The following is a 27,804-nucleotide window of genomic DNA, read 5'->3' as shown; positions in this document are numbered from 1 at the left end:
GGGTCTACCCTAGCAAACCTTTTGTATCGTTACCCCAATACCCCCATGCATATGGGATATATTGAGCATGGTGATCAGATCATGGTATGAATAAACATAACAGTTTAAATAATGTTCCAGTAAGGCCTTCTCGTGGACCACCATGAAAATTTCGGGGGGGGGGGGGGGCTGAAGGCCCCCAAGCCCCCCCCCCCCCCCCCGGCTACATGCCTGATTGCACTAAAAACATCAGGAGACAGAACGAAAAATGGCAGTTGCAGACAGGTCTTAAACTTTCTTACCAATCACTTTGGTTACAATTCATTTTACTTATGGTACATTCTTCAATAAACAAAGTACAGCAGCTTTGAAAATTTAGTCGAAACTAGTTTTCCTGTCTTGAAAGAATGCTCCTCTCTGTCCAGCCATCATATTGCTTTATAGAAAAGTTGGTATTCACCAAATACAGTGGTACTAATAATGTACAGCATACATACCATGGATATTTAGGATTGTATTTCATGGGGGGGAGGGGGGGAGGACCTTAATGGTTCTTATCACATGATGGCACACATTCTGCAATAGTGGCTGTTGGTCTGACATTTCCCAGCAATGAAGCCATCAGTAGATCCTGATTGTGCCATGCTCACAGGACATACCTTGTGTAGTGAGCACGGGTGCTTTTGTGGCAGCATATATCACACTCCCTTGAAGTTCCATCAAAAATAGAATGTTTTTTAGAAAATGGAGGGGAAGTACCACGGTCTGGTTTCGCACAGCCAGTGTCACAACTGCTATAAAAATACGATTTTAATAATAATGGGAAAGAACAATTAGATTTGAAAATTATGTTCAACTGCTATACTTTCCAGCAAAAGAAAATAAATTGAAGTGAAAGTAATAAGATAATAGCTTCAAGAACAGTTTATAAAATATATGAATATTTTTTTATAAAATTGAATCTAGGCACATTTTGTGAAATAAGTATTTCCAAAACAAACTTACTGATTTTAATATGTCCCAAAATATTCACCCTAGAGTGAAAAAAAGGACGTAGCCGATAGCTAAAACAAATTCTAGGCTGTGAAAGTCATCATAAAAAGCCATAGCTAACAGATCAAAATCAATAGTTCTGTTTCTCTCCAGTAAGTATATGGACAATGAAAAGCAATGTAGTCTACTTCCAAATATGCTCAGTAGCAATAATTTCTTCTCTTTTATCCATTGTTTAGAAACGTTTACTTTAGCTAGACCTCCATTCCTTTCCAAGAACCTAGAGGGAGAGTCATGTTAGTCTGCTCCAGCAAAAGCAACAAAGAGCTTTGTAGTACCAAAAATTACTAAGTATGGCTCCCAGTATCCACGAGGCTGGTATTAACAGTTTCATTTACCCATGCCTGACAAAGTATATCCTCTCTAGAAATTTCCTATGTCCTACAATGTGGTTCCATGATATCCTTCCACCAGAAGTTGTTCGTCCTGTCCATGGTGTGTGAAATTGTTCCTGGTTGTCAAGCAGTGCCATTGCTCATATATGCCAAAGTTCCAGGATGGCTCAGGGAGGATAGGGAAGAAGGGGTGGGTGGGGACAGAAGAATGACTGTTAAGAATCATCCTGTCTCCAGGCCACCCAAGCCCAGGGAAAGCAAAATGGCCATGTACACATTGGGTTGTTGTAGGTTTGTTGGGCTGTATGGCCATGTTCTAGAAGCATTCTTTCCGGGCGTTTTGCCTGCATCTATGCCAGGCATCCTCAGAGTGGGCCCAGTGAGTGGATAGAGTCTCAACCTTCTTGGAACAAAATATGTCAACAAAATCCCATGAACCCTTACCACATAAATCAGAAATGATTTGAAGGTACACAACAAGAAAATTTGCTTTTCTATAAAATGGTTGTTAAAACCCATATGAAAACTATAATTCTCAAATGGACTATAGTAGTCCTTCTACATTTGAAGGGCTCAGGCACTTTTAGGTCATCCAGCACAATTCTGAGGTCAATTTACAACAGAAGTTGATAATAAAATTACAAATAATCCACAGATGCCTAGAGAAAACCTGGGGGGGGGGGTGCACATAGAGCTAGTAGCGAGTGTGGGGCAAAAACAGCACTCTGAGAAGAAACAAATGTGCAAATGCCTAACATGCAAATGTGGAAGCTGTGGGGTAAATCATTCTACTGCATAGTGGGACATTTTAATGTTCTACTATAACTAGTGTACTACTATATACACTTTATTTAACTGAATTGAGAATTCTTTGTCCATTTTTCCCTGCTTTAGTTTCTTCAGCTACCGTAAATATTAGATTGCAAGCTCATTGGAAATGGGATCTGTCCTTTGTACCGAGGAAAGTACTGTGTACATTAATGGTACAATCAATCCATCAGCACCCATATCAGACTTTGATCCATGTTTCAGTGAACACAGAGAGTAATAAATAACTCTGGTTGAGACTGAGTGACGCCCATGCCTACATACTTGTATCTATGGGACACAGATCATTGATTTTCACCTGCAATCAACTTCTTATATCTCAAAGGTGTTCTGGAGGGTCTGATTTTCAAGGAACTTCTAGGATAGTATAGGGCTGTTGAGTGGTAAGAAAAGCTGAAGATTCCCCGTACATGCTAAGAACATAACATACTTTGAATCCTGCCTCCTCCAAGAGCAGAAATAATACCATTTCTAGTCTCCAGTGCTCCACAATACATAGTTGTATATGCAATTAAATGAAAATTTCTTTCCACATAAAGCCAGCTACATTTAAATTATTATAGATGATTATTTGCAGGAATGAATGGCATCTAAGCAAGTCCTTACATAGGAAATCTTTAATTTGACGTGTTTGTAGAAAGCACAGTCAATCATACAATATAACAACCTGAGTCCGAGTTATTTTAAGGACTTATCCTCCCTCCATGAGCCTAATAGAACTCTATGACCTTAGGCCTGTTTTTCGTGCCACTTTTTCATGCTCATAACAAAGCAGAGGACCTTCTTGTGACTCCCCCATTTTTCAAATATTTTAACGTTCTCTTCTACAATAGCAAATTAAAACATTTGTTGGAGTTCAGCCTGTGAGGAGCCCCTGGTGGCGCAGTGGGTTAAACCCCTGTGCTGGCAGGACTGAAGACCGACATGTCGCAGGTTCGAATCTGGGGAGAACGCGGATGAGCTCCCTCTATCAGCTCCAGCTCCTCATGTGGGGAGGTGAGAGAAGCCTCCCCCAAGGATGAGAAAACATCAAAACATCCGGGCGCCCCCTGGGCAATGTCCTTGCAGACGGCCAATTCTCTCACACCAGAAGCGACTTGCAGTTTCTCAAGTCGCTCCTGACATGACCAAAAAAGCTTGTGATTGTGTTTCAGGATCAGGGTGCTTTGGATGAGGGGAATGATGTTAATGAGCTACAGGATGAGTTTCAAGATGGCAATGGTTTGGTCAGTGATATTGATGCAGAGAATGACCAGGAGATCCCTGTAGTTTCCCACGAGAATGTCCCTGAGGGGTGTGGGGATGCACCTGCAGAAATTAATGAGCAAATAGATAACGAGCCAAGAGATAGACGAGAAAAGTTCAGTCAAAACAGGAGGGCTATGCAAAGGCTTAGGCGATCTGCCAGGCTTCGGCAGAAAACAATAACAAAGCCTCAACTAAAAAGAAATCAATTTCTGACCGCTAATGACCAAGCTACCGAGGGAATAAAAGTCTCAAGTTTGGGATGTGTAGTCAGATGAAGCATCATTTAGAATCACGCTAAGTTCTCAACCTTGTTTTATTGAAACCTTGCTTTGAAGTTTCATGCTAAGATATTTCTTGTTCATGGTTTTAGATTCCTGGATTTCATGATTGCTTACCCAAGCCTTGGATCAATGTATTCCTGATTTTCTGGATTGTTTTGGAGATTTGCTTTTATGGGCGTTCCTGAACTCTACCTTGGACTAATTTGTTCTTGATTATCTTCTTACCTAATTGGATTTACCTATTTCTTTTAAGTGCTTTTACTTTGCTTTTTACTTATCTTCAATAAAAGGATTGTTTTTTCCTATCCAACGTGTGGTGTTTAAAGTCAGAGGGTTATTCCTGTTCTGGAGTGCAACAACATTCTTGCATTACCAACCTATTAGAAAATGAATGGGATGGTCTTTTCAAGATACGCTGCTCTATTTTAAGGCCTACATAGTCTTTTAATTAATGTTTAATGTTTTAATTATTGTTTTAACTTTATAAATGATTTAACCATTTTAAAATAAAACATATTTATACTTTTATTGAAGTTTTGTATAGTTTATAATTTCTATGGTATTATTTTTAAATATGTTATTAGCCACATGGAATCTCAATGTTAAAAGGAAGACATAAAATATAAACAACAAAATATATTTATACTTTTATTGAAGTTTTGTATAGTTTATAATTTCTACAGTATTGTTTTTAAATATGTTATTAGCCACCTTGAATCTCAATGTTGAAAGGAAGACAGGATATAAGTGAATAAAATAAAACAATACTAAATAATACAATAATACAACTGTGGCCATTGTTTCTGCCCTGTTGATATGATTTATTTTTTAAGAACGCAAAAGCCTAAATCATATTATTAGCCCTACCAGAGTAGAAGTATTGATTCAACTGGATTTATCAGCTTTTAGATTTACCATTTCCAATTGATTCAATGTGTCCACTGTAGTAGAGTTTGATTCCAACCAATATCTGCTACTTTTGAGGCAAACTGTACATAGAAAATATTTTTCTCTCTTGAAAGCACCACCTTATATGCACATTGATATTTAACATTTGGAAGCTTCTAGAACCTTTAAAACTAATTGTTTTAGTGTATTAATCTAAAGGTACTACTAGACACTATTTTTGTTATACTGAAACAAACTATAAACATTTTTGAAAATCATTATTCATGAAACCGAATGTCTTCACAGATCAGATGTAATACAATGTTCCTTGCTTTCCAATGCTCCTGGCCTCTTTTTTGCTCCTGTTCTTCATCTATTTGATCACTATAAATGGGCTTCATCTTTGTTCCATTTAAATAAATACTGGGTCACTCTGATGTTCTGGACAGAAAACAAGCCACTGGAAGTGCTTATGGGTTTGGGATCCTGGCTCCTTTCACCAGGAGTGCTGAATTTACTAAACTGGTCTATGCCAACAAGATTTCCTTTGAAAGGCATGGAATTGTAGCAGGCAGGATGTGTAATCATCTTTCTTGAGGCATGCCTACTTTTTATAAGTTGCTGTATGAAGAAATGTTGACATGTTTATTCCTGCGTAGCTATTTCTCATAAGCTGTGCTGAAGCAAAGACAGGCAGGATTGGAAAAGGCAGAACAAGACAACTCAGCAAGGAGATGAGGATGGCTCCCCCACACCCATTTCCTTTCACAAGTTCTTCATCCACAAAGTAATGCAATCACAGACTCAGCCCATGAGACCCACCAGCACCAAGTATGCAAGAATGGAGGGGAGGGGGTGAGCCTTTGGATGGGTTAATAATTCTGGTATACAACTCCCATCAAGCAGTATGACCAATGGTAAAGGATTATAGGAGTTATAGTCCAAAATATTCACAGGCTGTTAGGATTCCTAGCAGAAAACTCCTGCAGTTGGTTCCCTCTATTGAGTCCCTTTCAGTTTTTGTCAGATGTCATTTTTTAAAATTAAAAATTGGCAACCAGGGACTGCTTGGTATGAACTTGGTAGCAAAGTCATAAAGATTTGTATAAATACAGACTAGGTAAAGAGTTAGCAGAATAGCAATTTTCCGTTGTTTTAATCTCATCCTGGTTTTGGCAGTCTTAGCCTTGATCAATGACATATTTATTTTACATTGACCTTCTCCTGCTCTCTATATATTTGATCATGCTTAAAGGGCTCTTAATAGCTTTTTGAAATATCTTTGATTTCTGTTTCAGATATTAAACATCTCCCTTGCTGCTCTTAATGTTTGAATATGTACATTTTCCCATTTCCCCATTTATGAGAACATTCCAATTGATGTATTTGTTCAATTAATTCTTTCCCATCTTGTTAAATACTAGCACTAATTGCATTTCCCTAGAAGACATTTAAAAATATCCCAGACATGAGTTTTGAGAAAAGCTAATCTGAAAGCAACTTTTAAAATCTCATTATTAGTTTCAGTCTAAATTGTTGAGTTTATAATACAAATCAATCGACTGTCATCACTTTAAAGTCTAGTAAAGAATCTATTTTTTTCATGATTAAAACCTTAGATTATTTGAAGGGAGGAGCTCTTAGTTCCAGGATAATATAAACAAATGACATATTTTCTCCATGTCTTCAGCCCTGGCACAGTACTAAGGCACACATGTGATGGCAGGCAAGTATCATGGCTTGGAAACAAAGGATATTTGGTGGAATGAATTTCTGGGACCTTCAGTATCACTGACCATGTGTTATCAATAACACATTAGCAGGATATAGCAGGTATGCACAGAATCTGTCAAATTACTGTTATTATTTATTTTTAGCCTGCTTTTCTCACACAGGTGAAAAACACTTTCACTGCATGCTGGGAAAGAAAGACCCAGGAGTGCTATTCTTAATGTATATGCTCATGTATCAGTCTAGAAATTTTAGTCATAAAATCAAGCCAAAAAACTTAGACCAACCTATCTATAGGTCACTGTAAGTACTGTTTAAAAAGGAACCATTGCTTCTCTGAGTAGAATGGCAAACCTAAAAGAAGCACTGACCACCTCTACATTTTGTGCTGCAGAACTCCTTCTGGCCTTTTATGATGTCTGTGCAAAAAAAAAAAAATGGCAGCAGTGGTGGCCAGGTGTGGCTGCCTCCCTGTGGAAATGTTGGTACTTTCCCCTCTCCAAGCAATAACTCTTAACTTATCCATGGGCCATACCAAAATTAACAATTTTGGTCCTCAAAGTTGCCCTTAACTTATGCATGAGGTCAACTTATACAGAAGTATATACTGTACAGTAATATTCACAAAAATGAGGCTATTGTGTTTGGTAGATGAGATGAACAGAACGACACAATCGCTGAATATGACATTGAGAAACCGCTATAGATTAGTGCTCAGGTAAATTCAACATTCTGTCTTTGGTATAAAGCAGGCATGGGCAAACTAACATCTATTATGAATTGTGGGAGCTGAAGTACAAAACACCTGGAGGGCCAAAGTTTGGCCATCTCTTAATCAGATTGAACTTTTCTATGTGCCTTCTCTAGTGAACTTCTCAAGTTCAGAACAAATGACCAATATAGATTGAAGATATACGTGGTGCCCTGAGCAAGATGATATTTGTAGGAGTTGTTTTGCCATCAATTGTAGCCGAAGAAGCATTGAAGGTGGGAGACACTAGCATCTTTAACTACAACAAAAATTGGATTAAGGAAGTGATGGCTAAGCAGATGTTGGTGGTGGCAACTTCATCATCTTCATCAATTCTAAGGCACCATAGTTAAATGGGAGTCGTCGTTAAATATTTATCTATGGGAGAGATGTCGACTGCTGGCCTACATTGAGTTAATTCAAGAAGTGGTACCAGCTAAAATATACCTGTTGAATTTATGGGATACAGCACAACCAATCTGCTCTAGTTGACACTTGTGATTGGATTGTGGTTCATATCTGCCTGTCTATTAAAGTTAACATTATAAACCAGAGACTTTTAAGTCGTGGATGACCATGTTTATTTGCCCATTGCACACACATTACCAGCTCTAGCAGAGCAAGGAGGGTTGTGTTAAATAGCGAAGGATCTGAAAACCAAACTGAATGAAATTTGGTTGTGGGATCTGATTAGCTTAAAAAACAAAGATTCCATGGTGATACTATCACCATCTTCTAATATTCAAAGTGCTTCCACACAAACATATTTTCTACTACTCTGGAGTGTAAATCTGAATCAATGGAAGCAAATTACAAGAAGAGATTCTGCCCAGGCATTAAGAAGGTGTTTATGATGTTAATACCTGTTCATCCATGGAAAGTTCTATCCCAGGAGACAATGATTTAGACCAAGGGTGTTTTTAGCTGTTTTACCCTGTAGATCAGCAGGAGGCTGGAACTTTTGTGGCCCTTCTGAATTTACACATGTATGATTTTTATAATGAATCCTAGGAAACTGGTATTTCAACTACAAGGCGGGACTAAAGGATAAGGAATATTAGAGTTTTATTTACAAAGCTTTTGTTGAAATAGTCTTGTGTTAGAGGGCAGCAAAGAGATCTTACAGTTTTTAGGAATCCAGAAGTCTACAAAGAAATAAGAGGGGTTCACGGAGATATGGCTTTCTCCAGTAGTAAAAAAAGAAATCCTCACTATTCCAAATAAGATGCCATGGGAATTTAAGAACTAGAACGAACAAGCTGATACCTTAAACATATGCAGAAATGCAAATCCTATCCTATTATTGAATTAAACCAAATATCCTGCTAAAAAATTCTGTATGCAATCCTAAGTGATGTATTAAGAAAATTTGTGAAAATATAGTCTATGCAGTAAAGAACAATACATTGTTATTAAAGATCATTTTCTATTTCTTAAAATCAAATACTTTACAGTCATTTTTAAAAAGAATCATCAATATATTGCACATAATTTAATTTTTTTAATGTCATTCTCTACAAAGGAGTTAGCTCTTCATTTGTTTTGACCTTACAGAGATACAGAACTGAAGCAATGTCCCTTCATGCATGTGTTTAAAGAACAAGATTTAAATAGGTTAAAAAGCTACACCACACACAACAGTTGTATCATATCCAATTTCATATTGGATTAAGGTTACAGTAGTGGCTTTTTGTTCTTCCACAGAACGTACAGATACCACGTAACAGAGCTGTGCAAATTGTGGTTCCAGGAGAAGAAGCAACTACCTCCTTTTTCCTGCACCACTTTTCCCTGCTTTACTGCTACCACCACTAGACTTGCTAGAAGATTTCGAAGAGAAAAGTCTTGTCATGAACTCTGACACATCAGGCAGCTCATGGTTAGAGTTTAACATATTCATCGACTGTTCCATTTCCTAGAAACATAGAAAAACAAAGAGAACAAGGTATACGTGAAAAACGTTTTCAAATCCTAATGAATAGACAGGCCATTTTGTAGCTGTTCTATATCATACACCCCCACTACACTACAGACTCCTTTGTACAGCCAGAGCTTAAACTACAAGTTCACAATAAATATGCTGCAATATGTACAAATATAAAAAGAAAGGTCTAAAAGCAAGTTAAGCATAGGCACCCTGTCTAAAGTAGCTTTACAGGTTTGCTACACCAAGTTAACACATATTGCTAAATTTTCTCCCCATTTTAAATCCAACATTGTAATCTATTCAACTGAGTGTAAACATATGCTGTTAAAACTCTGTTTTAAACACAATGGAATTGTGTTTAAAACAGAGATTAATGTTGCAAAATAAACTGTTTATTCCTTAAACAGTAGTAGCAAATGTCATAAAAGCTGGTTCTGTATGACAGTGATAGGTAAACTATGTCCTTTTCACCAAATGTTCTTACAGAACTTGTCGAACAATTTCTATCATCCCTTAACACTGATCAAGCTGACATGATAGGAGCTGAAATCCATCAACATCTGATTGACTTATTTGCAACTTCTGTCACAATGTGGTGGGTTCTTAATTTTTTTTCTACTGTTTAAAATCTTATAAAATTACATTCAATCTAGCCTATATAATTTATTTTCAAATACTGCATATGACTCAAGAAAGCAAGCTATATGTTGGTTCAGCAAATGAATGCTGCTTAATTCAGTCAACCTATAGTTAGCTGATTTTCTACCTTTTAGGCCTTATTAAACATTTGCAATGCAATAATATGCATGCATATTCAGATTTAATACCTCCCTTTGTCAACTGAGCATTTTTCCTAGGCAAATATACAAGAGATATCTCAGGATCCAGAATTACTACCGATAGATATAATTTGGAAATAGTCTGATACCTGTAAAGAACTACTGAAGACAGCGATAACTCAGAAAAAAGGGAAATAACTCAACTCCCAAAAGCAGCAGCCAGAGACAGACAGAAAACATTTCTTAACAGAGAAGATTTAGTAAACACCTTGAATCTCCATTTTGTTCTAGCCTTCCGCTATTCAGCATAATGCATGGTGAAAGGACAATAAATTAGGATAATTTAATAAGTATCATGTTATAAGCTTCTAGTTTTCATGGATTTGTCAGGGCAGAAAGTACCAAGGATAAGAGTTATTATTTCAATCACACCAGGAAAGAGAATATAATATAAAATGGCAGAAATTGTCAAACATATACACAGTATAAAAATAAATTGTTAACATCTTTTTACTATGAGCCAAGATTAGTTACAATATTTTATTTATTTATTTAAAACATTTATATTCCACCTTTCTCACCCCGAAGGGGACTCAGGGTGGAGCGCAGCATATATACGGCAAATATTCAATGCTGGGACAAGAAACCATTATATGCATACACAAACATTAAAAACATTTGTCACAATATTAAAATACACTGTTTAAAACCGTCTTGATCATCTGCGTCTAAGCTAATTGGCCTGGTAATGATTCCTATTGCTGCTTTATTGCCCTGTCCCAAAAACTTGGCCCCACAGTCAAGTTTTTACCATCCTTCTAAAGGATGGGGGGGGGGGGGGCGTGATCCGATCTCACCAGAAAGGGAATTCCATAGCCAAGAAGGCCCTCTCTCTGTCCCCACCAATCGTGCCTGTGACAATGGTGGGACGGAGAGAAGGGGTTCCTCGGAGGATCCTAACCTCCACTGTGTTTCATAGGGGGAGATGTATTCAGACAGGTAAATTGGGCCACAGCCTTTTAGGGCTTTACAGGCCAAAGACAGCACTCTGAATTGTGCCCGGTAGCAAACTGGAAGCCAGTGGAGCTGGCGTAACATGGGAGTTGCGTGCTCCCTGTATGCTGCCCCAGTTATTAATTTGACTGACTCTCGTTGGACTATTTGAAGCTTCCGAACAGTCTTCAAAGGCTACCCCATGTAGAGTGCATTGCAGTAGTCTATCCTGGATGTAACGAGAGCATGGACCACCATGGTCAAGTCTGGCTTTCCCAAGGTATGAGCGCAGCTCCCCTGGCTACCAGCCTAACCTGGGATTCCAGGCTCAGCAATGAGTCCAGAAGAACTCCCAAGCTGTAAATTTATGCCTTTAAGGGGGAATGTAACCCCATACAGCACAGGCTGTAACCCTATACCCTGTTCGGACTTGTGATTGACCAGAAGAATCTCTGTCTTGTCTGGATTCAACTTCAATTTGCTTGCCCTCTTCCAGATCGTCACAGCGGTCAGGCACTGTTTCAGGACTTGGACAGCCTCCTTAGCATCTGGTGGAAATGAGTGATAGAGTTGGATATCATCTGCATACAGATGGCATCGGACTCCAAAACTCCAGATGATCTCACCTAATAGCTTCATGTAGATGTCAAACAACATGGGGGACAATACTGAGCTCTGTGGGACCCCACAGAATGATGGCTGTAGGGCCAAGCAGGAGTTCCCCAGCAATACCTTCTGGCTATGACCCTCCAAAAAGGACTGGAGCTACTGCAAAACAGTACCTCCAAGATCCATCACTGCCAGGTGACCCTCAAGGATACCATGGTCTATGAAGGCCACTGAGAGATCCAGGAGAACCAACAGGGACACACTCCCCCTGTCAAGCTCTCTACTGAGATCATCCACTAAATTCCATGACCCGGTCTGAAACCTCACTGTGACGTGTTCAAATGAAACACTGGTGACTCAACTATACTTTGTTACAATGATCACAACATGGTGTTCACCACCAAAGAAACCGCGCATGCTCACCATTCAACTGAAACACATTTTCATTATTTCTGCCAAGTTGGTCTTTTTAGGAGTCAGTATGGTGGTTTGAGCATTGGCCTAGAGATCAGAGTTTGAACCCCACTCAGCCACAAAAATCCCTTGGGCATGTTGCACTCTCTTGGCCTCAGAGGACAGTAAAGGCAAATCTCTTCAGAATAAATCTTGCTAGGAAAACCCTATAGTAGGTTTTCCTTAGGGCAGTGGTGTCAACCTAGGGTCCCCAGATGTTTTTGGCCTTCAACTCCCAGAAATCCTAACGGCTGGTAAACTGCCTGGGATTTCTGGGACTTGTAGGCCAAAAACATCTGGGGACCCATAGGTTGAGGACAACTGCCTTAGGGTCACTATCAGAACTCACTTGAAGGCACACAACAACAGAAACAGTTGGTCTTTGGATTACCATCTTCTACAGTTCCCATATCCTATCCCACAGGAATCATGCTGACCTCCAGTATCACCAACATTTAATCTTTAGGCAGCTCCTATATGTGCCAATGGACAGGAGTGGGCATTACTGGCTGATACTTAAATAAATTTGATTGAAGATAAATGTGTTTCAAGAGTGCTGTTGCTCCCACTAGTTGGCCTGCTAGAAACAGTTCCCTGTCACTTTTCAAAAGGCATAAAGGGATAAGCAGAGGAATCCCCATATGACTACTGTCTCATTGCAACCAGGAACAAATTATATTTTGTTTTGTCGATGGACTAGAAAGATTAATACTATAACTCCACTTAAGTATTAACATAGTTAAACACAGCTAAGGATAGAGAATACTGTCCACCACCTCACACAATTTTCTCTTCAGGTAACCACACTGAAATGGAGTGTCTCCAGACCGGGAGTGTGGTGCTGCTGGCTGGGTGTCAGATGCATTAAGATCACTACTGACCGAAAGGTCATGAGTTCGAAGCCAGCCCGGGTCGGAGTGAGCTTCTGGCCAATTTGTGTAGCTTGTTGTCAACCTTTGCAACCCGAAAGGCAGTTGCATCTGTCAAGTAAGAAATTTAGGTACCACCTAAATTTAACATATTTACGAGGCCATAAAAAAACTCCAGCAAAAGCTTGCGGAGAATGCGGAAAGTACTTCATCAGTGTTGCAGATGGACGGTGAAGCGACAGCTCCCCTGGTGGCCAGAAATTGGAATGTTAAATAGCCTCTGACTGTCTGTCTATATGTGTTGTGTGTCTATAGCATTGAATGTTTGCCATGTATGTGTACACTGTAATCCACCCTGAGTTCCCTGCGGGGTGAGAAGGGCGGAATATAAATACTGTAAATAAATAAATAAATAAATAAATAAATAAATAAATAAATGGAGTTTCTCCAAAGAGTCTAATTCAGGGTTCTGGAAAGGGAGAGGAATTTCAAGCTACTGCTCTCCACATGACGAGAATAAGCATGAAATGAAGCGGCGTTCACCTTTTCCCATGTCCGTGTTATTCCTTTTTTGTATTCCTGACTTGCTGAAAAAAGAGGTTGGGCCAACATGCTCTCATGTGTAACAGTTTCATTCAGTCTTTTTACACTTGGTTTGATTTCACTGCACCATGTTCCTTTCAAATGCAACTTGTCTGTTCTTTCATACTTGCCACTTTAGCCTTGGCTGAATATAAAACACTGAATAAATTAGCATTTATGCTGCACACATAATTTATTCTATTTACAGTATTTTAGAACCTAAATTTTCCAAAAAGTGTTTAGGATTATTTCACATTACTGAAGGCTAATCTTTCTAGCTCACAGCTGTATTTTAGCCTTAGAAGCCAAGGAAACACCAGTACTTTCTGTGTGTGTGTGAGAGAGAAAGAAAGAGCGAAAGAAGAGGGAGAGAGAGGTGTTATTTGGATACAATGCTTAATTATATTGTACTATTTAGCTTACTCACCCGCCTCATATCAGGATCACTTGTATTGACAACTTTAGGTAGTAGTACAAAGATCAGCAATGGAAGGATCATCATCATGACCTAAAAAAGTAGAAATTCAAGAAGACAAAGTTACCCTATCTTTTAGTGGACTGATCAGGACGCCATTCTGCAGCTTACATTAATGTGCAGAAAAAAAGGACACTTTTTTCAAAGCTACTGCAATAGTCAACATCAATTCAACATATTATGACTAATTTATATAAATCTAGAATTTTCCATTGATCATCCCGTTGTTTAGTAATATTATAGTGAACTAAGGCTATATACTCCTCAGTAACAAAGAAGGGTGTTTACAAGTAATTAAGGGATAGGTACAAAACCATGAAGCATCCCGATGCTAAGAAATGTTATGACCGAAGTGCAAACAACAAACTAGATCACCAGACTGGATTTCAACTACAGTAAATGTATCGCTGAAATTACTACTCAGATTATGGAACGTATAAAAGCAAAACTTGCAACTCCATACCAGAATATCCAGGTCCATGTGCAATGTACTCAACAAGGACTCTAAGAAACTGGAGTGTATCTAGAACAGTATTTCCCAAACTCTTCTCCACTAGGCATTTTGGACTTCAGCTCCCAGAAATCCAAACCAGTTTATCAGGAATTGTGAGAGTTGAAGTTTAAAACATCTGGAGGAGCATAATTTGAGAAACTCTGATCTAGGGAATAACAAGGATGATCACAGATATGAAAAACAAATTGAATAGTTGAAAAAGTTGAGTATGTTTAGCCTGAAAGAAAAAGAATAAGGACAGATGGCATAGCTGTCTTCAAGAACTGGAATTAACAAACAGAATTTTTTGAGCAGCATATTTTAGAGAAACAAAAAATGTTCACTATTGATAGTGAAGCAAAATGCTTCTGGTAGCCTGGGCTTCACTTTGCTCGATGTAGTTAAATAGCAAGGAGTTAGCTGTATCTCAACAAAGCTGAATTTTAGACTTGCTGTCTTCAACCTGGGCTATGCCTGTTCTCACTGCCTCTTGTTATTGTTATGGTCATTTTAAAGCTAATTGTATTGTTTTAATCTGTTTCTGTAAACTGCTCCGAGCCAAATTGGGAGTAGCAGTATATAAGTTGAATAAATAAATAAATAAATAAAATGGCCCCTCTATGATTCTATGAACTGCATATTCATTTCATCTAGGCCCCATTTTACACAGGATGTGAGATTCCGTAATCCTTCAAATATGACCACAGCTAGGAGTCTGTTTAAAAAACTTTCTTGTGAATGCCCTAAAAAGTAATGTAACTTAATTAACACTTAAATGAAATGCGTCAAAAGATTACACAATTATCTATCTTCAATACAATGAAGACTGATGTGCAAGTGAAGTAAGCATCCTGGAGTGTTAAAGATGTGTCGATAAGGAAATTACCTATTTGCAAGTTAATGTAGGCTACCAGTTTAATATTAACTGAAAATATGTAAGATGAGAAATAACAAGAGCAACCATGAAATCCCAAATCTGTTTGAAGCATCAGACTTAAGTTTCATGTTTAACTATCTATATAGTAGTTCCAAGGATCCCTACTTCTTCACATACGATTCCTCATGTTCTCCATGCCAAACTTCCTTCCTCCCAGCATCAACTATAAACGGTACTCTTTCTGCTGTCAAAGGTTGCAAATCTGACCACCTTTACCATGGAGCAAACTGAATTTAATGGGCTAAACTTCTGAGAAGTTTGTATTGTAGGCTATATAGTTTGATAACTACTTTGGTTTCTCCCAGCTGACTGTAGCATAAGAAATTGGTTAGGCTGATGCAACTATCTCTCTGGGGATGTTCTTTTTACACTGCACATAGCTACCTGAAAATAAGTGTTGTTTAAACATGCATTATCTCCCTCAAGAAATGACATAATTAGCACACACCGTTCAGTAACTCTTGTTAATACAAATAGGCCTCTTGAAACGTGACTTAAAAATGTAATCCACATGCTTGCTTCCATACATACCATGGGGTTCATTAAGAAGTCTGTCCATCCCCAAGACTCTCTCTTTATGAAATAAGAAGGTGGTCCTGATGATTTCATTTGAAGAGGATATGGCAGTTTGACTACTTCTGATGTTTTGATATAATTTACATATCTTGCTCTGAAGAAAAAACAAAAATACTTTATATAATTTTTTCACTAAAGCCCTTATTCTGACTTCATGTATCCCCCCACTCCATTAACACATCTACAATTAAACTGAAATCATAAGAACAGTTAAACTGCTTAATAATCCTATGCACTTTTACTGAGAAGCAAGTCTCACTTCATTCTCCCAGGAAATTCTATTTAGGATTACTTCCTGAAAGTACTTGTATCATTAGGGCCTAAGGACCCTAATTGAGTGGTGGAATGCATGCATAATTGCCAGCTCAATGGAGTGATTTTTGTAGTACATGTGCACATAAACCCAGCTGTACTAGATTATTTGGTACAATGTTATGATTTTGAAAGAGGGCTAAGAATGATTTGCTTTGCCTGTAACATTATGACTTCAAAAGCAACAGTAACATAAACTCCCTTTTTGCAGCATACTGAATCAGAGTTTTGAAAAATGCATCAGATCAAATTATACTGCTTACTGCAGATGTGACAAATGAGCACTGATCTACTGTAAACAGTTAACACATATATTCAAGATCACCCAATCAAAAATCTCTTATGTGACAAAGTCTTTCTGTGCATATTTCAATCACTATGCAAATATTCTCTGCCATAAGACTATATGACATAGGATGATGTCAGCTAAAAAACATTCTATGATCTATTAGAATTGCATTGTAATTTAGATGATTTCAGCCAGGTGGCATTCAGCTGAAGTACTTAAATTTTTAAAAATGAATGTAGAATTCTCTTTACAATACTTATATAAATGTCTGACAAAACAGATGGCAAAATAACTTCATACATATTTACTGACTTCTAACCAAATGTCACATGGCATTCTTTTTATTAAATTTCACTCAGTTGTTGGCAGAAGTTCTCTTTTCAAATCTATCCTCTTCTTCTTTACTCTCTGAAGAGAATGAGGATTAACTTCACAGGAAAAGTTATTACAGGATATCATAGAAGCTATAAAATAGTAGGGATAATTCAAGAAACATTCTCAAAGGGAAAACCGGTTTATACTGACACATACAGATAAACCGTGCATCTTCTGGTCAAAACTGCTTTCTAAAAATTGCCTGAAGCAAACCTTCTTTTAAAAAATAGAATCAAATTAGTTTTCATCTAGAGTGCAAGTAGTACAGGCAAGGTAGAGAGAAGTCTAGAGAAATCATGATCATTGAGTAGGGCTAATCCAATAATCAAAATTCATGAATATTTAGTTTAAAAGCTATATTCTGTTAAGCTTGTTATAATAAGGTTGAGTACTGCATATTACGATTTTCCTGCGTAATTATGTTTTTCTTGAAGTGGGGGGCAAACTGTAAGGGGCACAGAGCATCAAGGAAAAACTCCAATGATGAACAATAAATGTGCAAGTAATTACTGAACAAGAATTCCTGTTCCCTTGGTACTGTATTGTACAGGCCATAGTCATATGATTTAACATTTAGTTTAGAAAAATCTCACCTCATTTTCCCTTTTGAAGTGATGTCCACTCGTACTGGTTCAAATTTATATGCTGGCGATATAACCTCAACCACATAAGATCCAGAAGGAATATCATGAACGACAAAGCTTCCATCTGTCCTGATGAAGTAAGAACAAATTCAGACTTAATGTCACCACAGAAGAATGTTTTAGATACTGTAACATAGCAAAGCTGTACTGGATCACAATAAATGGGTATCTAATCCAGAACAGTAATATTATAATTTGGCAGTAGTTCACTTGAAAACATTTATCTTTTTAAAAAAAACCACAGTGAAACAGGAGAGGGAGGATATTTGAATTGCAAAGAATTGAAGCTGAAACTAAGGAGTTTATGTGTGTGTGCATTACGTCTCTGTCTCCCACAGAAATCTCTTTGTAGTTTGACAAAATAGAGCCATCCGGTGGAGCTGTTTTAAGTAGTCAGAGAACTGTTGAATCCCGCCTCCCAAGACGGGATCCCTGACAATTCGGCAGACCACTGTGAAGCATTTGCTCAGTTCTTTGCAGACAAAGTTGCTTTGATCCATTCTGGCTTGGACACCATGTTAATGGCAATCTATGAGGATGTAACGCAAGCACCTGCTTGTCCGGTTTTGATGGATTGTTTCAGTTGGTGCAGTTCGAGGATGTGAACATGATTCTTGGAGAGGCGAGGGCAACCACATGCATCCTAGACCCCTGCCCTCAATTCATCAAATTTTGGCCAGTTTTCAAACTCCCCTTCTTGGGCAAAGTCCTGGAATGTGTGGTGGCCTCGCAATTCCAGGAGTTCTTGGAAGACATGGATTATCTAGATCCAGTGCAGGGAACTGGACAGGGGGAGTGTGTCCCTGTTGCTTCTGCTGGACCTCTCATCGGCCTTTGATACAGTAGACCAGAGGTCCTCAAACTAAGGCCCGGGAACCGGATACGGCCCTCCAAGGTCATTTACCCGGCCCTCGCTCAGGGTCAACCTAAGTCTGAAATGACTTGAAAGCACACAACAATAACAACAACAATCTAATCCCAAAAGCAGGCCCACATTTCCCACTGAAATACTAATAAGTTTATATTTTGTCGAAGGCTTTCATGGCCGGAATCACTCAGTTCTTGTGGTTTTTTTCGGGCTTATATGGCCATGTTCTAGAGGCAATTCTCCTGACGTTTCGCCTGCAACTATGGCAAGCTTCCTCAGAGGTGAGATCTGCTGGAGCTGGGAAAAAAGGGGTTTATATATCTGTGGAATGACCAGGGTGAGACAAAAGGCTTTTGTAAGTTGGGCTGGGTGTGGATCTTTCAACTGACCACCTTGATTAGCATACAATGGGCTGACTGTGCCTGGAGCAAACTCTTCTTGAAAGGTGATTAGATGTCCCTGCCTGTTTTTCTCTCTGCTGTTTTGATTTTAGAATTTTTTAATACTGGTAGCCAGATTTTGTTCATTTTCATGGTTTCTTCCTTTCTGTTGAAATTGTCCACATGTTTGTGGATTTCAATGGCTTCTCTGTGTAGTCTGACATGGTGGTTGTGAGAGTGGTCCAGCATTTTTGTGTTCTCAAATAAAATGCTGTGTCCAGGTTGGTTCATCAGGTGCTCTGCTATGGCTGATTCTTCTGGTTGGAGTAGTCTGCAGTGCCTTTCATGTTCCTGGATTCTTGTTTGGGCGCTGCGTTTGGTGGTCCCTATGTAGACTTGTCCACAGCTGCATGGTATACGGTAGACTCCTGCAGAGGTGAGAGGATCCCTCTTGTCCTTTGCTGAACGTAGCATTTGTTGGATTTTCTTGGTGGGTTTGTAGATTGTTTGTATGTTGTGTTTCTGTAGACGGTGTGACCCAACTGTTGATCTGGTTTGCGGATGATCAGATCAACAATTGGGTCACACCGTCTACAGAAAACCCACACACACAGATAGATATCTACATAAAAACTCCAACCATCACCCAAGTCAAAAAAGAAGCACCATCAAAGCCTTGGCAGACCGTGCAAAAAGAATCTGTGAACCCCACCTCCTCCAAGATGAACTGAACCACCTCAACTGGGCTCTACAGGCCAATGGCTATTCCACCTCAGACATCAGAAGAGCTGCAAGACCAAGAACAAGCCACGAGAGTCAAGATGAAGATCCACCCAGAGGAAAAGTGTTCCTGCCATACATCAAGGGAACCACTGACCGCATAGGGAAGCTGATGAGGAAACACAACATACAAACAATCTACAAACCCACCAAGAAAATCCAACAAATGCTACGTTCAGCAAAGGACAAGAGGGATCCTCTCACCTCTGCAGGAGTCTAATAAAAAAGTTAGTTTGTGCCTCTAATAAAAACGTTAGTTTGTGCCTCTAAGCCAGTGATTTCCACCTTTGGTTCCCCAAGTATCTGGGATTTCAACACCTAGAAGGCCCAGCTTTTTTGGCCAATAGTCAAGAATTCTGGGAGATGAAGTCCAAAACACCTAGAGGACCAAAGACTGCAAACCACTGCTCTAACTCATTGGTAACTTTCCATCCTTAATTAGGGATCTCTAAGCACTGCCCATACACTTTGCATCAAGAAAAACTGTGGATAAGGGGAACAAAATTGGTGCTAATCCTTAAAACATGGGAGGTAAAAATAGCAAGTCAATTAGTCTTGGATCAGTTTTTCTTTTTTTATTTCCTCCACCAAGGTCCCATCTACACTATAAAATCAATGCTGTTTGATACTACTTCAACTGCTATGGCTTAGCTATGGAATCTTGGGATTTACAAGGCCTTCAGCCTTCTCTGCCAAAGAGTGCTGGTGCCTTACCATATCACAATTTCCAGGATTCCACAAAATTGAGCCATGACAGTTAAAGTGGAGTCAAACTGCATTAATTCCACAAAGCAAATGTACCCCTATGGAGAGGAGACTTTAGTTCATTATACCAAACTCTATTATAACTGCCCTCTGGTGTATTCCTGACATTTTGGTGCTAAGTGCTGCTGCACTTCCAACATTTATTTGCTGGAAATTCACCAGCTCAAGTTTCAGAGCTTCTCTAAAGAAAGGTTAGTATGGCATCAGGGTGTAGGTGTGTCATGTGAGTGTAATGAGAAATTACCAAAATCTTGGAAATATGCATTACTATCTAACCCTTTTCGTTTTATTATTACGTAATTTATGTATGTGTCTGTATCTCCTAAAAGGGGTTGGTTTAACCCAGGCATGGACTGAAGTTTGTCCATGCCTGGTTTAACCTTTGCTTTGCTAATGAAATTGAATTACTGTGTTGTGAAATGATGCATTGTATAAAAATGTGTCACCAACATGAAGTATTTGGAAAACTCTGTAGAATAAATGCAGCTTAATAGAATGCAGCTCTGTAGAATAAATGCAGCACCGTGTCTCAATGCTATGACATCTGTCTCTCCAAATGACAGCCCAGGTATATGCAACAGTCAAGAGTGATAAATATCAGCTTTGTATGATACGCCAGCTCTGCACCTTCCTAGATTTAGAGGACCTGAAGATGGTAGTACACGCACAGGTAACTTCAAAATTGGACTTGTAAAGCAATGCCCTGTATACTGGACTACCCTTGTGCCAAGTTTGGAAACTACAGCTGGTTCAAAACACAGCAGCCATATTGGTTACATTAATATCCAGGAGTGAGCATATTACACCTATCCTAAAGTCACTCCACTGGCTGCCAATTAGTTTCCGGGCAAAGTCAAAGGTGTTGGTTTTTACCTTTAAAGCCCTACATGGTTTGGGTCCCGGTTACCTGAAAAATCGCCTTCTCCTATACAATCTGCTCCACACACTTTTGTCTTCTGGGGGGGGGGGGGGGGGGAGGCTTTTGCTGCAACCAGCCAAAACCTGAATGACAACTCTCACCAGAGGACGTTTTCATTGGCTGCCCCACGACTGTGGAATGACCTGCTTGAAGAATTTTAAAACTATGTAAAGACCCATCTGTTCAGGCAGGCCTACCCAGACAGTCTTTCAACATGAATTTTAAGTGTCCTTGCTTGTTCTGTTTTGTGTGTTTTAGCATGTATTTTGCTGAGATATGGTTTGGTGTGTATATCTGTAGTGTTTTTGCTCTGCTTCAATTGATGATATAGTTTTTTCAACAAGCCTTCAACTATATTTAGATTCCTTTAATGAATATACGTGAGGATCCATAGATTTTACCAAGCACTTTACATGACTGAGATTGTTGTTGTTTTGAACTTGCAGCTATTACTATATTTTACTGATTTTAACCAGAGGGTTTTGTGAAGTGAGATATTTATGTTGGGCCCATACCCTGGGAAGTCAGACTTAGCCACGGTGGTCCACACTCCCAAATCAGGATTTTAAATTAGCATTACACCCCGAATAGATTACTGCAACACACTTTATGAGGGGTTGCCTTTGAAGACTGTTCAGAGGTTTCAACTAGTCCAACGGACGGCAGCTAGGTTGCTTACCGGAGCAGCATACAGAGAGCATACAACCCCTCTGCTACATCAGCTCCACTAGTTGCCAATCTGCTACCGAGCACAATTCAAAGTGCTGGCTTTAGCCTATAAACCCCTGAACGGTTCTGGCCCAGCTTACCTGTCTGAATGTATCTCCTGCTATGAACCACTGCAAAGTCTAAGATTGACGGGAGAGGCCCTGCTCTCGATCCCATCATCTTCGCAAGCACGATTGGTGGAGACAAGGGACAGGGCCTTCTCCATGGTGGCCTCTCATCTGTGAAACTCTCTACCCAGTGACATTAGATTGGCCCCCTCTCTCTTATCCTTTAGAACGAAACTCAAAACCTAGTTATGGGACCATGCGTTCAAACAGCAGAAGCAGCAACTTAGAACGAGACTCAATTTGTGTGAATGATAATGGACTGCCCTGGACTATGATTTCAAACCTGTGTGATTTAAACAATGTTTTAGTAATTTGAAAGCATTAACAAACTGTTTTAAATTATTTTATCATATATTACTGTTGTTGGCATTGAATGAATGCCTGTTGTGAAGCCACTCCGAGTCCCCTTCCGGGGAGGAGAAGGATGAAATACAAATAGACTTGGCTGTTTGAGCAGGCATTTCCAAATACTGTGTAATCAACATAGGAAAATGGAGTGGTTGAATGATGTGATTGGGCAATGTTTTTAATAGGAGACTCTAATGTTCATGTTTTTATTGATTTTGTTATGGTTTTATTATCCAACTAGCTGTCCCCTGCCACGCATTGCTGTGGCCCAGTCTGTGTAGATGTGCATATATATGTGTGTTTGTGAATATATATGTGGTTTTGCACATGTGTTGTAACGTACTTTTTTGTTATTTGGTTTTTTTAAGTCTCTTCCGCTGTGTTTTTCAGTGTTTTTATGAGTGATGGTCACTTGTTGGCCTGATAGGTGTATTGTGTCCAAATTTGGTGTCAATTCCCCCAGTGGTTTTTAAGTTATGTTAATCCTACAAACGAACATTACATTTTTATTTATATAGATTGTCTTTATTGTACTGAAATTGTATTTTATGGTCTTGGCACCAAGTGTAAACTGTCCCGAGTTGCCTGCGGGCTGCGAGGGATGGTATATAAATATAGCAATTAATTAATTAATTAATTTGCAAAATAAATAAATAATGTTGGCTGTCATTCTCTTAGGTTATTCTTTCTGCAATTTTTTTTGTATTTTATGAGTTTGCATCTTTTAATGCAGGGGTCCTCAAACTAAGGCCCGGGGGCTGGATGTTGCCCTCCAAGGTCATTTACCCGGCCCTCGCACAGGGTCAACCTAAGTCTGAAACTACCTGAAAGCACACAACAACAACAATCCTATCTCATCAGTCAAAAGCAGGCCTACACATCCCACTGAAATACTAATAAGTTTATATTTGTTAAAACTGCTCTTCATTTTAATTAGTGTATTGTTTTTAAGTGTTTTTTGCAATACAAATAAGATACGTGCAGTATACATAGGAATTCATTCATTTTTTTCAAATTGTAATCTTGCCCTCCAACAATTTGGGGGACTATGACTTGCCCCCCTGTTTAAAAGGTTTGTGGACTCCTGTTTTAATGCTTTGTAAGCCATCAAAGTCCCTCTGGGAAATGGTGGGGGGCATAAATAATGTTTATTTATATTATTTATTCTGTATTTTAATTGTTTTGTACCCCACCTCGAGCCTTGAGGAGAGGCGGGTAAGAAATAAAATTAGTAAGAAATTATTATCATTATTATTATTTTAGAAGTTGTTGGTTTACAAGGCCTCTAGCCTCCTCTGCCAAAGAGTGCTGGCGCCTCTCTCCAAACTACAACTCCCACCACTCCGCTGCATTGAGCCATGGCAGTGAAAGTGGTACCGAACCGCAGCAATTGCACAACGCAGACGCAGCCTTTGGGAAGATAAAGCCGTCCATCGTCTCTGAAGAAAGGTAAGATGTAGGCAGGAAGGCCAGAACTCACTTGAGGAAGCCGACGTGCTCCTCGCCGTCCACGAGCACTCGGGCCCCCGCCACCCAGTCCTGGGGCTTCACCCCGGGCACCACCGCCCGGCCCTCGATCTTGAACCGCTCGCCGGCGACGGGAGGCTCCCCGCTGCCTCCGCCGGTCACTTCCGAAGCCCAGCAGCCGGGGACGGCGAGGCAAGCCAGCAACAGCAGCGCCTTCACCTCAACGCCGGGTCCGGCCGCCATTACAGCCGCTGCGTGAGGTGCCGGCCGAGAAGTTGGAGTGGAAGGAAAGAAAACAGGCCCGACAACACTGAGGCGCATGCGCACCGCGGCTCAGCCGTGTTGCTCCCGAGGGCACGCGCAGTCACGTGAGCAACGTAAGCTCTCGCGTTCCCCCACTTCCGGGTGCTCGTTGACACCCTTTTAAACGTCCTTCTGAGGGCGGAAGTAAGCGCTGGCCGTGCGACAAAGATGGGCAAATCGGGAGGCTGTGATTGGCCGATTGTATGCCCAGCCTCTCTCTCCCTCCTCAAGTGCTAGTTCTAGACTTAGGCAAACTTGGACCCTCCAGGTGTTTTGGGACTCCAACTCTCCCCATGCCTAACAGCCTCAGGCCGCTTAAGCGGCTGAGGGGGAAAAGGAAGGGGCCTGAGGCTGTTAGGCATGGGGAGAGTTGGAGTCCCAAAACACCTGGAGGGTCCAAGTTTTCCCATGCCTTCTCTGCCATATAACACACTCTTTAGCCTTCTCTACTAACGAGGGCTGGTGCCTCACCAAACTATAAATATCAGACTTCCAGGATTGAGCCCTGGCAGTGTGTCAAACTGCATTTATTTACTTACTGTATTTGTATACCGCCTTTCTCAGCCCGTAAGCGACTCAAGGCGGTTAACAGCAGGCCTGAAGCAAGGGGGTGGTTTTAGGGGTTCAACCCCCCCCCCCGAAATGTTTCAGATTTTTTTAAAAAACCTGGTTTACTCATGAATTTTAACTGGTTAACCAAATCCCCATGCTAAGTCTATGAGATGTAAAAAATTAAGAGTCCCTCCAGAACTGTAAGCACTATCTCAAGCAAATATTGACAATTTATTCACACTGTCATTACTTGCAGCAAGAGCTGATGTAGTGAAGCAACCAAGTTGGGTGTGTGTGTGTTGAATGCTCTCATTAAGGAGGCCAGACTTGGTGGAGGTGGTTGACAGGGGTGGAGCTGCGGGCTATGGAAGGTTGCTCTGCCCCCTGCTGTGCTCTTGGCTTCAGTGTGAGCCAGGAGGCAGTGTGAGCCAGGAGGCAACCCCACCCCCACCCCGAAATTTTCAACCCTCCCCGAAATTTTCAACCCCCCCCCCCCCCCGAAATTTTCAACCCTCCCCGAAATTTTCAAACCCCCCCCCTGAAACTTTCAACCCCCCCCCCCCGGCCGAAATTGTAAACCCTCCCCGAAATTTTTTTCTGGCTACGGCCCTGGTTAACAGGGTAAAATTCTTGGCTTACAATATCATAAATGCAATTAAAACATAACATATAATAAAAACTAAACAAATCAATAAAATATAAATTCATAGTGTCTCCTTGTTAAAAACGTTGTCTCGTCTCTTTGTCATCATTCCATTTTCCTATATCAGTTACTCTGCATTTGGAAATGCTTCTTCAAAAAACTATGTCTTGACTTTTTTCTGGAATGTTAAAAGGGAGGTGGCTAATCTAATATCTATAGGGAGGGTGTTCCATAGCTGAGGGGCCACCATCGAGAAGGCTCTGTCTCTCGTCTCCACCATACGTACTTGTGACAAAAGTGGTAACGAGAGCAGGGCCTCCCCAGATGATCTTAAGGTCCTAGATCAGTGGTCCTCAAACTAAGGCCCAGGGGCCGGTTGCAGCCCTCCAAGGTCATTTACCTGGCCCTCGCTCAGGCTCAACCTAAGTCTGAAACGACTTGAAAGCATACAACAACAACAACAATCCTATCTCATCAGCCAAAAGCAGGAACCCCCGGTGGCACAGTGGGTTAAACCCCTGTGCCGGCTGGACTGAAGACCGACAGGTCGCAGGTTCAAATCCAGGGAGAGGCGAATGAGCTCCCTCTATCAGCTCCAGCTCCTCATGTGGAGACATGAGACAAGCCTCCCACAAGGATGATAAAAACATCAAATCATCTGGGTGTCCCCTGGGCAACATCCTTGCAGACGGCCAATTCTCTCAGACCAGAAGCGAACTTGCAGTTTCTCAAGTCGCTCCTGACACGACATAAATAAAAAAAGCCAAAAGCAGGCCTACATTTCCCATTGAAATACTAATAAGTTTATATTTGGTAAAATTGTTCATCATTTTAATTATTGTATTGTTTTAAAGTGATTTTTGCAGTACAAATAAAATATGTGGTGTGCATAGGCATTTTTTTTTCAAATTATAATCTGGCCCTCCAACAGTTTGAGGGACTGTGACCTGGCCCTCTGTTTAAAAAGTTTGGGGACCCCTGTCCCAGATGGTTCATAAGGGGAGATGCGTTCGGATATGTAAGTTGGGCCAGAACCGTTTAGGGCTTTATAGGCTAAAGCGAGCACTTTGAATTGTGTCTGGTAGCAGACTGGCAGCAAATGGAGCTGGCGCAACAGAGGAGTTGTACGATCTCTGAGCGCCTCTCTTGTTAGCAATCTGGCTGCCATTCGTTGGACCATTTGAAGCTTCTGGACAGCCTTCAAAGGCAATCCCACATAGAGCGAGTTGCAGTAGTCTATATGGGATGTAACCAGAGCGTGGACTACCGTGGCCAAGTCAAACTTCCCAAGCAACTGGTGCAACTGGCGCACAGGTTTTAGATGTGCAAATGCTCCCCTAGTCACCGCTGAAACCTGTGGTTCCAGGCTCAGCGATGAGTCCAGGTTCACTCCCAAGCTGCAAACCTGTGTCTTCAAGTTCCATTTATTCCGCAGTGCACAGCATAGAATCATAGAGTTGGAAGAGACCTCATGGGCCATCCAGTCCAACCCCTTGCCAAAAAGCAGGAAAATTGCATTCAAAGCACTCCTGACAGATGGCCATCCAGCCTGTTTAAAAGCCTCCACCATACTCCGGGGTAGAGAGTTCCACTGCTGAACAGCTCTCACAGTCAGGAAGTTCTTCCTATGTTCAGATGGAATCTCCTTTCTTGTAGTTTGAAGCCATTGCTCCGGCAGCAGAAAACAAGCTTGCTCCCTCCTCCCCATGACTTCCTCTCACAAATTTATACATGTCTCCTCTCAGCCTTCTCTTCTTCAGGCTAAACAGGCCAGCTCTTTAAGCCGCTCCTCATAGGGTTTGTTCTCTAGACCCTTGATCATTTTAGTTGTTTTCCTCTGGACACATTCCAGCTTGTCAAAATCTCCCTTCAATTGTGGTGCCCAGAACTGGACACAGTATTCCAGATGTGGTCTAACCAAGGCAGAATACAGGGGTAGCGTGACTTCCTTGGATCTAGACATTGATGCAGGCCAAAATCTCATTGGCTTTTTCTGCTGCCGCATCACATTGTTGGCTCACTCTATGTCTACCTATCCTGGTTCACTCTATGTCTACCTATCCTGACCCATCTTTGGTGTAATTAATCCCGTAGGGCTGAACGCTTGCTTCCACAGCCAGGTCTTTAGCTGTCTCCTAAAGGTCAGGAGGGAGGGGGTCAACCTGATCTCACTCGGGAGTTCCATAGCCATGGAGCCACCACTGAGAAGGCCCTGTCCCTCATCCCCACCAACTGCACCTGTGAGGCTGGTGGGGCCAAGAGCAGAACCTCCCTGGAAGATCTTAATCAAATCTTTTAGTTGAAGACTGGGAACCCACAGGTTGAGAACCACTGCTCTAGGGGATATTTCTTCAGTTCTCTTTTCCTCAGTCCTTTCTCATCTCTTCCCCAGCAACTAGTTTAGATTAGTACCCTAAGTAACTTTCCAATCTCCAAATGGGCTTCATTTAATAAAAACTTTAGTTTGTGTGTCTAAACTAGTGGTTCCCAATCTTCAGTTTTCCAAATGTCTGGAACTTCAACAGCTAGAAGACCC

At 40.5% G+C, this 27,804-nt stretch overlaps 1 protein-coding gene across 1 annotated transcript; it reads right to left on the bottom strand.

The window, feature by feature from the left end:
* Positions 1–8,142: 8,142 nt before the first annotated feature.
* On the bottom strand, positions 8,143–24,136 carry EMC7 (ER membrane protein complex subunit 7). The gene is made up of 5 exons (XM_060760110.2): positions 23,784–24,136; positions 17,357–17,476; positions 15,743–15,881; positions 13,734–13,814; positions 8,143–9,009 (listed from the first exon to the last, which is right to left on the bottom strand). The coding sequence occupies exons 1-5, from the start codon at positions 24,089–24,091 to the stop codon at positions 8,857–8,859; spliced, it is 801 nt and encodes a 266-aa protein (XP_060616093.2). The 5' UTR covers positions 24,092–24,136; the 3' UTR covers positions 8,143–8,856.
* Between the last annotated feature and the right edge of the window lie 3,668 nt (positions 24,137–27,804).

This window comes from Anolis sagrei, chromosome 1, assembly GCF_037176765.1.
Source record: "Anolis sagrei isolate rAnoSag1 chromosome 1, rAnoSag1.mat, whole genome shotgun sequence".
NCBI lineage: Eukaryota > Metazoa > Chordata > Lepidosauria > Squamata > Dactyloidae > Anolis > Anolis sagrei.
This window is presented reverse-complemented; position numbering and strand designations above follow the sequence as displayed.

What these genes read in the sequence shown, in the direction of transcription:
- EMC7 (XM_060760110.2), bottom strand. Translation starts at nt 24,091, where the DNA reads ATGCGCCTCAGTGTTGTCGGGCCTGTTTTCTTTCCTTCCACTCCAACT. An exon ending in GAGCACGTCGGCTTCCTCAA is followed by an intron (nt 17,477 to 23,783) that starts GTGAGTTCTGGC and finishes TTACTTCATCAG; the next exon opens with GACAGATGGAAGCTTTGTCG. An exon ending in GTGATCCTGATATGAGGCGG is followed by an intron (nt 9,010 to 13,733) that starts GTGAGTAAGCTA and finishes CTATGTTTCTAG; the next exon opens with GAAATGGAACAGTCGATGAA.